The sequence below is a fragment of the Sminthopsis crassicaudata genome, chromosome 4 (genome assembly GCF_048593235.1).
Source record: "Sminthopsis crassicaudata isolate SCR6 chromosome 4, ASM4859323v1, whole genome shotgun sequence".
Classification (NCBI taxonomy): Eukaryota; Metazoa; Chordata; class Mammalia; order Dasyuromorphia; family Dasyuridae; genus Sminthopsis; species Sminthopsis crassicaudata.
Genome location: NC_133620.1, coordinates 351,728,272 through 351,742,274, shown reverse-complemented (window position 1 = coordinate 351,742,274; position 14,003 = coordinate 351,728,272). Strand labels below are relative to the sequence as shown.

The following is a 14,003-nucleotide window of genomic DNA, read 5'->3' as shown; positions in this document are numbered from 1 at the left end:
TGGAACTCAATTTTTTAAAATTGACTGTTAAAATAGTTTTAACATATAATTGAGGAAAATTTTATATACTTTTTAATTTTCATTTTTACTGTGAATCTAATTATCAATAAAGAAGAAGAAAAAATGAAAAATGGGATTTCATATGAAATCTTGACTTTCCCTAATGGATAACTTTTTAAAGTGTTTTTCATATTTAAAATAGCAACAAAATTGCCCTGATTGTGTTTAGCCCTTCCTAAATGTCCAAGTGCTTCTTCATATTTTTTCTCCTCTAAATGGAATATCCTTCACCCTTTCAACCTATCAACCTACCAAAAAGTATTATGCACACTTTAAGGAAGACCTAGAATGAAATCTGCCTTCTCTGCAAAGCTGTCCTATCAATTCTAGGCCAAATCATCCCTCCCTCTTCTGAACATCTAGTCACTCATTTCCTTAGTCATCTCTTCAGGCATATAGGCATCCTCTCATCTCCCTTACTAGATAAAATCCACTTCTATTTGACAAATGTTTGTTAATCATTTATTGTTAAGGTATTTTGGAAACAAAGATGAACTAAAATAGAATTCCCTATTCTTGTCACTGGAGTGGATAAGACACGTATATAAATTAACTTAATCAAAACAGAATGTGATCAGTTCAGAGGAGTCTAATATTCTATCATGTAGTAGCATCTACATAGAACTTTTAGATTTACATAGCAATTTGTTTTTTAAAAATATTTGATCCTCACAACAACCCTAGAAAGGAGGTGCTGAGGTAGCTGGGAATTAAGTGAATTGCTCAAGAATGCAGAGTTAGAATGGAACATTTGAATTCAGATCTCCCTAACTCAAGGTCCAACTCTCTATCCACTTAGCCATGTAAATGTCTTGAAAAATCAAAGGAGTTTAAACTTTTCCTATCACTCCTTGGGTTTCAAAGCTTTAACATCTCTCTGATTTTATTCGGCATTCTGGCTTTTCACAAATTTTTCACAGGCTTTCTTTGGTCTTATCGTCATGAAAGATCAATGCTAGGGTGTTCTTTTTCTGGTGTACTTCTTTTTCACAGGCAGGTACTGACAAGCTTAAGAACCTGAAATATGTTGGAATAATAAACTGTGAGAATGCTTGCTACCAATCTTCCTTTCCTGCAGAAACTCTTTCTGTTGTTCTCATGAAATGCACTGAGTAGCGCGAATTTAATTCAAAAATCTAATTAGCAATAGAAGAGAGATGCCAAATATCCAAACTTGATTTTCAAGATCTTTCCAAGAACTTCCTGGCTGGGAATATTTTTTTTAGTTTGGAACAAAGTTTCTCCAGAAAGAAATTTGAGGCAACCAGACTAACCCCTGTGTTCTTATGTAATATACAGATATTGCACTGATGGTATAGCAAGCAGGCTAGAGGCAGCTTCAGGAATGCTACAGGATCAGACACCACCTCTAAAGCCTAAGACTACCTTTGTGATACTAAATTGGCAAGCCACCAAAATTTCCAGCCATAATTTACTCATCTGAAAAAGGGGGATAATTATAGGTCTAGTACCTCTCTCCACAGAATCCATAGCAAAGTTCAATGAAACAAAGTAGTTTGCAACCTTTTAAATGTTATATGGATGTCACCTATTGTGATTATGTTCACAAATTGATGTTGGAGAAAGGGCACAAGACTAGGATTATAAGGCTGTTTTTAATTCAGGATTCACCATTTATGAACTATATGATCTTAGACTGTTAGATGGCACAGGGAAAGGAAAATCTGAGTTCATCCTGCCTCAGACACTTACAAGCTAAAGTATTTAATTTCTTTTTTTCTCAATTTCCTTACCCATAAAATGGACATAATAATAGCAATAACTCCCACAGCTATTGTGAAGATCAAATGATACAATATTTGCCAAGTATTTTGCAAACCTGAAAGTAGTATATAGATACCATCTTTTATTGTTATTATTTCAAATCTGCAGTGAGAAGGCGTCCTGGAAGAGGGAAAAGAGGCTGGCCTCGAAAGCAGGGCAAGCTGGAAAACAATGGCTATAAGACCCTGGGAAAGACTAAATATGACCTCAGAGTTCTAGGCAGTTTTCTAATACTGCAATTGCTAATCTGTTTTGGTGGGAGAGTTTTCTCATGCAAGAGTTATGCACATCAGGCAAATCACTAGTCTTGACCCTATATCTACAGTTCATGCCCAATGACCTGAAAAACTAATGTCTCTAATTCTGGCTCTATAATAATATTATTAAGAATAATGATATCAATTATTTTTTACACAATACATTTATCTGGCAAACATTGTTCACACCATCCCTACATTGCTTCATCTGGACTTCACAAGAATCCTACAAGAACCTTTCAGATGTTAGAAAATATCCATATATGTCTTTTATGTGTGTATATAGATACATATACACATAGCATATATACATACTTATATTTATTATGTCCCTCTTATATGCCTCTGCAGGGCAAAGGTCCTTGAAAGGAGGTGATGGTTTACTTTTTGTCTTAGTACCAATGTCTGACATAGTGCATTGTACCTAGATGATTCTTCACAAAGGATCACTGAATGGAAGATGAATATGAACAAAGTATTACACAATTCCACTATCTCATAACCTGAGAAATGGAAGGGATGGAAAGAATTCAGTAGTCATCTAAATCAACCTTAGGGATTTGAGCTCATATGTTATACTCCTTAGTTTTGCTGCTGGGAGAATACAACACCTCAATGATGGATGAGTTAAAAAGCCAAAAAAAAAATCTCAATCTGGGATGACTTCATGTGCTCAGCAGATTCTTTTTAAAAAATCTTGAACTATAGAAATCATTTCAATTTAAAAGATCCTCTACCAAAGAGATTAATCATCACCATCTTTTGGCAAAAAAAGTCAATAAGCTCTCACTCTTTGGAAGAAAAGCTTCTCTAGAAAGAAATATGTAGACACTTGTTAAGTTAGGTATTTATGACTCTTATGAATCCTGTGTACATAATAGCTCTGGAACACTGTGAGTTATTCATTTAAAGGATTTATTAATGCCTTCAGCTTCACGAAAGAACTTTGGCACCTGAACCAGCACTTACATTGCTCACTTACAATATTGATTATTCCAATAAAGTATAATTTTAAAATTACTTTTTCAGGCTATTGCTTGGAATACTTTCCGCCATGCTTTTTGCATTTTATGGAGAAGAAAATTCTGTGTGTCTGTGTGTATGTGAAATGTCAAGCTTACCATTAGATCTATCTATCACTTGCATTCCTTTTTTTTTTTTGCTGAGAATATAGTTTTTTTTTTTTTTAACCAGTTGCTCAATGTTCTGCAAAAGATGAAAAAGAATAATGATAGAGAGTCTTGACTGAGCTCCACCCATCTTCCATTTCAACATAATAAATGTCCTATTTATTTTAAAGGTGAAACACACACCAGGATGTATCAGATTGGTTATTAGTAATGATAATGCTAAATTGGCAAAAAGAAGCTAGCCTAGTGAGAAGTCTGTAGATGGGGCACACCCTCCCAGTACAGTATATAAAGGGTTGGCACAGTCTTTGGATAGCAAGCATTGCTTGAGCTGAACCTCTACTGTATCACTATGTCCCAGAGATATAGTTCCAGCAAACAATACTCTTCCTCCCGAAGTGGAGGAGGAGGAGGAAGTTCATCCATCAGAATCTCAAGCAGTAGAGGCTCTGGTTATGGGGTTAGCTCTATTGGTGGAGGCTCTAGCTATGGCAGCTGCTCAAGAGGGGGCTTTGGCAGTGGATCAGTAAGAGGCTTTGGAGGAGGAGGAGGAGGCTTTGGTGCTGGCAGCAGCTATGTTGGAAGTAGCTTTGGTGGTGGTGGCTTTGGTGGAGGAAGCTGTGGTGGAGGAAGCTTTGGTGGGGGCGGATTTGGTGGGGGCAGTTATGGTGGGGGAAGCTTTGGTGGGGGAAGCTTTGGTGGAGGAAGCTTTGGTGGAGGAAGCTTTGGTGGAGGAGGCTTTGGTGGAGGCCTTGGGGGAGGCTTTGGGGGAGGCCTTGGTGGAGGTGATGGAGGGCTCCTCACAGGCAATGAGAAGGTCACCATGCAGAACCTGAATGATCGCCTGGCCTCCTACCTGGACAAAGTGCGAAGTCTGGAAGAATCTAACTATGAGCTAGAGCAAAAAATCAAGGAATGGTATGAGAAAAATGGCAATGCCAATCAGAGAGAACCTCGTGACTACTCTCATTATTATGACCAAATCAAAGAACTTAAGGATCAGGTAAGAAACATCATTTATGCTGCTTCTGAACCAGTCTTGTACTTAACCCTTAGTCTTACATATATATATATATATATATATATATATATATATGTATGTATATATATGTATATATATGTATGTATGTATATGTATGTATGTATATGTATGTATGTATGTATGTATGCATTTATATATACTGTAAAGCTGATCTCAGAGTCAGGAGATTTAGATTCAAGTTTTCTTTGAAGCCTACTAGGTATATGGTCCAAGAGAAGTTATTTAATTTCTTTCAATGCCCCTAGGCAACTCTCTAAGACTTTTAAATTTAAAAACAGGTGTTAATCTGCATTATAAAAGGCAGTTTCTTATTGGCAGCTACTTGGACCAATGAAATCATAGATCTTAGTTCCAAACTCCAATCCCTTTCCCCCTAAAAAAGAATTGAGATAAAGAAACCTTAAATCAAGAAACATAAGCTTGCTTATTGTTGTTGTCCATTTTATTCATGGTCATGGGAATAATTCAGTGTAGTCCAATATCAGAAAAGTTGAGGTACAGCAATCTTAATCCAACATGCAATGGCAAAACATTATTGGTCATTAAGGATGTCAGAGGGATGAAAGCTATTGGACTTCTAATGAACTCCTGAAGAAAGCAAGTGTAATCAAAGAAATGAAAGGGAAAAATTATAAAGAACCATTGGAATGGGGGGATGGAATCTCTTCCAATTCTAAGAGGGTGAATAAAACATGTTCTAAACTCATAGAAACTTGTTCTCTCTTACATTTTCCAGAAGTATGAATTTCTTCCAATTGGAAGCAAGAGAGATGCAATTTATATCTTCCAAGGATATCTAAAATTCAGACATCCTGGACAAATTCTAAATATAATTACTTAGGAATATACAGAGAGAGTAGCAAATAAGGCAGAGGTATCCTGGAGTCAGTGAAATAACATAGAATAATAAGAACAGGTTTGGTTGAGAAGAAAAAAATGCCTGGTCTGAAAAGGCACAACTTGAGAAATCCTGGAACATCCAAACTTTAGCAAACAGGTAGTACCATGCATGTTATCTCATTCTTAAATGACAAAAGTATCCCCAAACAACTCTGTAAGCTAATGGTTAAATTCAGTTCTTAAGAACTACAGCCTTTTTCAAAAATATATGATCTCTTTCTAAATTTTTTTTTTCTACTAGATCCTGAATCTAAGTACTGACAATGCCAATGTGCTGCTGCAAATTGACAACGCCAGGCTGGCTGCTGATGACTTTAGACTGAAGTAAGCAAAGGGAATAGGAGCATGTGCCCCAAAAATTGTCAGACATGAATTTGGCGTGGGTAATTGTTTACCAAAATCAAAATGAGTTTCCAATGTCCCCCAAATGGCACATCCTGCTTAGTAAATATATATATATATGTATATATATATATATGATAATAACACCATCTAACAACTGACTTGTAAGTCATTTTAGATTATTTGCTGCTTTTACTCAACTGTTACCACCAATTGTGTGTGAAGTAAATAAACATGCTTAAAGAAAATATGAAATCAATTGGTTACCTGACTATGAAATGAATTCTATCAATAATCAAGTCACTGCTCTACCAGTAATAACTACACACCATTATTTCCCTTATATATTATATTCTGTTTCTCTGCATTTCCTCAAGCTCCCATGTCCTATTCCCTCCCCATACACTATTCTTTTAAATAGAGTTATATTCATGATTATGTCTTTTTCAGGTATGAAAATGAAGTGACCCTGCGTCAAAGTGTGGAGGCTGATATTAATGGCCTGCGCAGAGTCCTAGATGATCTGACTTTGGCTAAATCTGACCTAGAGATGCAGCTTGAAAGCCTGAATGAGGAACTGGCCTTCCTGAAGAAGAACCACGAAGAGGTATGAAAAAATTCTGTTCCATCCCACAACCCATTCCCATAGTTTTCAGCCTCACCATGAAAACATATCATGAGCTCTCCTTCTTCCACAGGAAATGAAAGATCTTCAAAATGTGTCCACTGGAGATGTGAATGTGGAAATGAATGCTGCTCCAGGAGTAGATCTGACTGAATATCTGAACCGCATGAGAAGTGAATATGAGGCTATGGCTGAACAAAACCGCAAGGATGCTGAAGCCTGGTTCAATGAAAAGGTGAAAATAACTTACCATGCTTAAAAGACACTCACCTCACTATAAAGGTTATTATTGTCTTTTAATGATTCTTTTCTCTGCCTCCTCTCCTTTGCTTTTATGATCCTAGAGCAAGGAGCTGACCACAGAGATTGATACCAATGTTGAACAAATGTCCAGTCACAAATCTGAGATCACTGAATTGAAACGCAGCCTTCAAGCTTTGGAGATTGAACTGCAGTCACAACTGGCCCTGGTAAGTTAACAATTAACTCAGAACATGAGATCTATGTTTTCAGAAAGGATTAATTCTCTTTTCATGTAATTATAGTTTTCTAAAAAATATAAATTTTTCCCATTCAATTTTAAGCTTTCCAATAAAATTTTGTGATCTCAAGGCTTCATCACCAAGATAGGGAATATCATCATTAGGGTATCTTAAGACAAAATGAGCAAAATAGAAAGCATCAAGATTTAGAAATATAACCAAAACTCCACATCAGGATAGAAATTGTAAGTGATATTAGTTTGAAATTACTAAAATGCTAAAACTAGGTCAGGTCACAAATTTCTACTTGATATCCAATATCTTTTTCTTTCATGAATTTTCTAATCAGAATGAATTTTGTTTTATTCCACTTAATCAATGATGTTATTAATTCATACCATGCATCTCTCTTCTCAGAAACAATCCCTGGAATCATCTTTGGCAGAGACAGAAGGTCGTTATTGTGTACAGCTGTCACAAATCCAGGCTCAGATCACTGCTCTAGAAGAGCAGTTACAGCAGATCAGGGCTGAAACAGAATGCCAGAATTCAGAATACCAAATGCTCCTTGATATCAAGATCCGCCTGGAGAATGAAATTCAGACCTACCGCAGCCTGCTAGAGGAAGGAGGGTGAGTGAAAGAAATCTCACTATTGGAAATTTTCCTGCCTGCCAATTTTTTAGGCAGGGGAGTTTCTCCTAATTTTTGAGAAGCAAAGAATTGTTAAAGGAGGAATCCATAGCTCTGTTTGAAAAGTTGAGTTCATCTGTCTGATTTGGGCCAAGGAATGATTATGAACATCATGACTCTCTGTCTGTCTGTCTCTGTCTCTGTTGGCTCTGTCTCTGTCTCTGTTTCTCTGTCTCTGTCTCTATGTTTCTGTCTGTCCATCTCTCTCTCTCTCTCTCTCTCTCTCTCTCTCTCTCTCTCTCTCTCTCTCTCTCTCTCTCTCTCTCTCTCTCTCTCTCTCTCTCTCTCTTTCTCTCATCTCCCTATTTTGCCCAGGCTAAAAATACATTGACTATTCATGTGCTCCATTCCAATACTGACTGACATGAGGTCTTTCACTTGGTCTATTTTTCCCACCTGGCATGATTTGCCCCTCTTTAAGAAATCTGGTAGCCTTCTGCCCCCAAGGATTCATGATATGGGTGCCATATTTAATGATTAAATCCAATCCACCTTAATCCTACTGAAGTTCAGAATGTCCAAAATCAAGTGATCCATCAATCTCAATCTTCCCCAGGAGGAGGGACTATGGGCATGTATCATCACACATGGCCATCTATCTCTGTTCCAACTATTTAGTTTCTCTGTCTAATAAAAACTGGGAGGGAGGCCACACATTTTAAAATGTTTGTGGATAATTAATCATTAAAATTTGTCTCTCTTTTTATTTTTCTAGTAGCTCATCTGGAGGTGGTGGCCGTGGAGGAGGCTCCGGTGGTGGATATGGTGGAAGCTCTGGTGGTGGAGGATATGGAGGAAGCTCTGGAGGTGGAGGATATGGTGGAAGCTCTGGAGGTGGAGGATATGGTGGAAGCTCAGGTGGCAGTGGAGGATTCAAAGGTTCTGGATCCAGAGGAGGTTCAAGTGGAGGACAACAAGGAGGAAGCACTGGATCTGGTGGAGAATCTAAAAGCGGCTCAGGAACAAGGTCAGCAGAAACTTACTGGGGTAATCAGAAACCATTTTAATTTTCTTGTAGGTTTTGCTAATGGATCCTTTTTTATTCAAGATTTTTAACATGAACCAATTGAGCAATTATGTGTCTGTTGTTTGAGAACCATCCTGGCTAAGATAGAAAAAGCTCCTCTTGGGCTGTCTACATGATGAGGTCTGTTTTAGAAAAACTCTAGAAGGCCATCTAGTGAATGTTAAGGTTTATGACCTGTGTTGGTGAAGGCAAGACCCACACCAACAAAATTACAGACCTTGAATACTGACATTGTAGGGAATAATTCAAAAATGAAATTTTGAATAAAATTCAAAAGAGGCCATTGTTGTTAGGTTCTTTTTCACATTTTCCTTTAGATTAGAAATGGAATTTGTATATCTACATAAAAGTATTTTAGTTAATAAATATGCATTCCAAGGACCAAACTACAATTTCTTTTGGTTATAGAAGAGCATTTCAATTGATAATTTCACTCGTTATTTTTTTTGTTCAAGCGCAGCTTTGGGGGTCTCTTAAAATCTCCTCAATTTCTTAAAGAGGAGCACTCTTCATTATACAGTAGAAATACCAACACTGGTGATTTTTCACTTACAGATTCTAATAGAAGCCATGTGATCAAGACTATCGTTGAGGAGGTTGCCCCTGATGGTAGAATCCTTTCATCCATAGTGGAATCAGAGACCAAGAAGCACTACTAAAGTACTGACATGGATGCATCTTTTTCAGTAGAACACAACAGATCACAACATATCCGGGCAAAGAAAATCTTCATCATTTCTAATGGTTTTAGACACCTTCTCTCACTTTAAACATAAGGTGTCTAAAAGGTTTTTCATGGTTTCTTTCCTATTCCTTTTCACTTTACCAGAGAGTATTCTTCAAGGAAAACAATTCATATAGAAACTCTCTATTTCTATTTACTGATATACTTCAATAAACTTTCTTACTGATGCAAACAATGTAATTGTGTATGTGTGATCTTTCTCTTTTGAATGAGATATTAATAATCTTACCAAGAAAAGTTATTATATGGTCTTAGAGAAACCATCCAGTCCAACCTAATTATTCCTTCCCTGTAGGAAAGGAAATTGAGGCTCAGAGAAAGGAAATGGCTTCTCCAAAACTCACACAAGTGCAAAATTCCAAGTTTGGGATTTAACCCTGTGCAATCTGATTCTAAATCCAGGGTTTTTTCAACCTTTGATATTGAGCCTCTATGTTTGAAAGTTGTTTATACAAAAATTTCCTTCAAAGTCTTTTCCTATTTCAAACTAGTGTCCTAAGATTGTGTAAAGCAGTTTGCCAAAGATAGTACCCACACATTGCCAATTTTAAGAGGACTTTCCTCCATAAAGGTAGAGAGTGTGTATCCTCTTTCTAATTCTCTGGGATCTAATTACATGGATTCCAAAAAATCCAAAGTAATTGGAATTACAATGTCAGAAATAGTTTTGGGAATTGTTCACCTGTTTCCTCCTGTTCTGTAGTCAAAGATGTGAATGTCTCCTCACATCCATATTCAATTGTATACAGAAATATATGTTATCCTGCATGGAAGAAGGACAGGTAAAAGCAGAGGAGGTAGAGGAGCATTACTGTTACCAAATACTTGTGAGTCAGTTTCTTTCCTTCCATCTGGAGAAGAATGTTTTCCCATTGTTGATGAATTTACATCTCATTCTAGGATTTCCAGATTTGGGAACTAAATTGTATCATTCAACCTAAAGGTCATTAAGTTCCAGAGAAATCAGGTGATTAAGAATAGACATTCACCATCTATAGATTTTGGAAGCTATAAACTTGGATCAAAATAGATAGAGATACACACAAATACACATAGATAAGTATGTGTGTGTGAGAGAGTATCTTCATTTCAACAGAAGTGGTTTCCTTTATAATTGTATACATTTTGTTGCATGCATTTAAAAACATAATTCTAAAAAGGGGTTCATAGACTTTGCCTAATAGTCGAAGGGATCTATGACACAAAAGGTTAAGAAACCTTGATTTAGAGGAAATCTAGACAAATATTTTTTTTAAGTATTCACCAAGGTCAGGGTGAAAGTGAGTCAGATCCTGGGTGAAATTGTGGTGGGAAGGAAAAAGTGTCAGGCTAACCAAGGGAATTTCCCTGAAGAGTAGGGAGGAAGACGAGAGTATAGATATCCAGTGACATCCAGATGAAATTCATCTAGAATGCTGATTATCCTTTGGAATTACCAGACACATATAAAATAAATAGCAGTTGATAACAGCAGCAATTTCACAATGGAACTGAAAGAGAAGCAGGTAATGGACAGCAAGGGAGTTGTGGTCTCCTTAGGTCAAGCCAGCCCAAGGATAGTGGTAAGTAACAGGTTATAGAGAAAGTGAGAAAAGAGGAAAGAAGAGAAGCTAAATGTGGATGAGAGCAGCCATGTTGCATGACACCCACCCTCTGTGGTCCTCGGACTTTCCTGACCTCACCCCACCCACAGTTTTTTCATTGTAGAAAAGCACAGTGTAATTGAAGAACATTAGACTTGACATCAGCACAGACCTTATTCTTCTGTTTTGTGACTCATTAGTCATGGACAAGTCCAATATTATCCTTACCTCTATGGGGTAATGGGGTTCAAATAAGATTATGTATTAAAAGAACTTTGCAAATGATTCAACAGCATAAAATAGCAATTTTTATTAGTGAAATGACGTTTATTTTTTATAGAAGTTTTTATTTTCAAAAAGATATATACAAGGATAATTTTTCAACACTGACTCTTGAAAAATCTTGTGTTCCAATTTTTCCTCCCTTGGCACCACCCACTCCCCTATATGGCATATAGTCTAATATATGTTAAACATGATAAAAATATATGTTAAATCCAATATATGTATACATACTTATACAATTATTTTCCTGCACAAGAAAAATCAGATCAAAAAGTTTAAAAAATGAGAAAGAAAATACAATTCAAGCAAACTAAAACAAAAAGAGTGAAAATGTTAGGTTATGATTTTCCCTCAGTTCCCACAGTCCTTTCTCTGGGTGCAGATAGCTCCTATCATTACAAAACCATTGGAATTGGCCTGAATCATCTCATTGTTGGAAAGAGCCACAACTATCAGAATTGATCATCTTCTAATCTTGTTGTTGCTGTGTATCTGTTGGATATGCTCATTTCACTTAGCATCAGTTCATGTAAGTCTCTCCAGGCCTCTCTGAAATCATCTTCCAGGTCATTTCTTTTTTCTTTTTCAATTAATTATAGTTTTTATTTACCAGATATATGCATGGGTAATTTTACAACATTGACAATTGCCAAACCTTTTGTTCCAATTTTCCCCCTCCTCTCCCCACTCCAGATGGCAGGTTGACCAATACATGTTAAATATGTTAAAGTATAAATTAAATACAATATATGTATACATGTCCAAACAGTTGCACAAAAAGAATCGGACTTTGAAATAGTGTACAATTAGCCTGTGAAGGAAATAACAAATGCAGGCAGACAAAAATAAAGGGATTGGGAATTGTATGTATTGGGAATATTATATGTAGTAGTTCATAGTCATCTCGCAGAGTTCTTTTGCTGGGTGTAGCTGGTTCAATTCATTACTGCTCTATTGGAATTGATTTGGTTCATCTCATTGTTGAAGAGGGACATATCCATCAGAATTGATCATCATATAATATTGTTGTTAAAGTATATAATGATCTCCTGGTCCTGCTCATTTCACTCAGCATCAGTTCATGTAAGTCTCTCCAGGCTTTTCTGAAATCATCCTTCTGTCATTTCTTACAGAACAATAATATTCCATAATATTCATACATCACAATTTATTCAGCCATTCTCCAATTGATGGGCATCCATTTAGTTTCCAGTTTCTGGCCACTACAAAGAGGGATGCCACAAACATTCTTGCACATACAGGTCCCTTTCCCTTCTTTAAGATCTCTTTGGGATATAAGCCCAGTAATAGCACTCCTGGATCAAAGGGTATGCACAGTTTGATAACTTTTTGAGCATAGTTCCAAATTATTCTCTAGAATGGCTGAATATATTCACAATTCCACTAACAATGTATCAGTGTCCCTGTTTTCCCACATCCCCACCAACATTGCGCATTATCTTTCCCTGTCATTCTAGCCAATCTGACAGGTGTGTAGTGGTATCTCAGAATTGTCTTAATTTGCATTTCTCTGATTAATAATGACTTGGATCATCTTTTCATATGGCTAGAAATAGTTTCAATTTCTTCATCTGAGAGTTGTCTGTTCGTATTCTTTGACCATTTATCAACTGGAGAATGGCTTGATTTCTTATAAGTTAGAGTCAATTCTCTATATATTTTGGAAATGAGGCCTTTATTAGAACCTTTGACTTTCAAAATGTTTTCCCAGTTTATTGTTTCCCTTCTAATCTTATCTGCATTAGTTTTGTTTGTACAAAAACTTTTCAATTTGATATAATCAAAGTTTTCTACTTTATGATCAATAATAATCTTTAGTTGTTCTTTGGACATAAATTCATTCCTCTTCCACAAGTCTGAGAGGTAAACTATCCTATGTTCTTCTAATTTATTTATAATCTCATTCTTTATGCCTAGGTCATAAACCTATTTTGACCTGATTTTGGTGTATGGTGTTAAGTGTGGGTCAATGCCTAGTTTCTGCCATATTAATTTCCAATTTTCCCATCAATTTTTGTCAAACATTGAATTCTTATCCCAAAAGCTGGGGTCCTTGGGTTTGTCAAACACTAGATTATTAAGGTTATTGATTATTTTGTCCTTTGAACCTAACCCATTCCACTGATCAACTAGTCTATTTCTTAGCCAATACCAAATAGTTTTGGTAACTGCTGCTTTATAATATAATTTTAGATCTGGTACAGCTAGGTCACCTTCATTTGATTTTTTTTTTCATTAATTCCCTTGAGATTCTTGACCTTTTATTTTTCCATATGAACTTTGTTGTTATTTTTTCTAGGTCATTAAAACAGTTTTTTGGGAGTCTGATAGGTATAGTGCTAAATAAATAGATCAGTTTAGGTAGTATTGTCGTCTTTATTATATTTGCTCTCCCTATCCAAGAGCATTTAATATTTTTCCAATTGGTTAGATCAGACTTAATTTGTGTGTGAAGTGTTTTGTAATTTTGCTCATATAGTTTCTGATTTTCCCTTGGCAGATAGATTCCTAAATATTTTATACTATCGGTAGTTACTTTAAATGGAATTTCTCTTTGTAACTCTAACTGTTGGATTTTGTTAGTGACATATAAGAATGCTAATGATTTATGTGGGTTTATTTTGTATCCTGCAACTTTGCTAAAGGTATAGATTATTTCTAATAGCTTTTTAATAGAATCTTTGGGGTTCTTTGAGTATACCATCATATCATCAACAAAGAGTGATAATTTGGTTTCCTCATTACCTACCCTAATTCCTTTAATCTCTTTCTCAACTCTTATTGCCAAAACTCTGCTGGTCATTTCTTACAGAACAATAATATTCCATAATATTCATATACCACAATTTATTCAGCCATTTTCCAATTGATGGGCATCCACTCTGTGTCCAGTTTCTGGCCACTACAAAGAAGGCTGACACAAACACTCTTGCATATACATGTCCCTTTATCTTCTTTAAGATCTCTTTGGGATATAAGCCCAGTAGTTTGCTGATGGTTTTAAATAGAGGCTACTAATCACTTTAA

General features: G+C 36.1%; 1 protein-coding gene across 2 annotated transcripts; it reads left to right on the top strand.

Moving 5' to 3' along the window:
- Positions 1–3,534: 3,534 nt before the first annotated feature.
- LOC141539146 (keratin, type I cytoskeletal 10-like) lies at positions 3,535–9,262 on the top strand. Of its 2 annotated transcripts, none has more exons than XM_074261468.1 (8): positions 3,535–4,235; positions 5,416–5,498; positions 5,967–6,123; positions 6,215–6,376; positions 6,486–6,611; positions 7,041–7,255; positions 8,031–8,282; positions 8,898–9,262. In XM_074261468.1, the coding sequence occupies exons 1-8, from the start codon at positions 3,585–3,587 to the stop codon at positions 8,902–8,904; spliced, it is 1,653 nt and encodes a 550-aa protein (XP_074117569.1). In that variant the 5' UTR covers positions 3,535–3,584; the 3' UTR covers positions 8,905–9,262. The 2 variants fall into 2 exon arrangements, with proteins under 2 accessions (XP_074117569.1, XP_074117568.1); XM_074261467.1 differs by having other exon boundaries at positions 8,031–8,302.
- Positions 9,263–14,003: the final 4,741 nt, after the last annotated feature.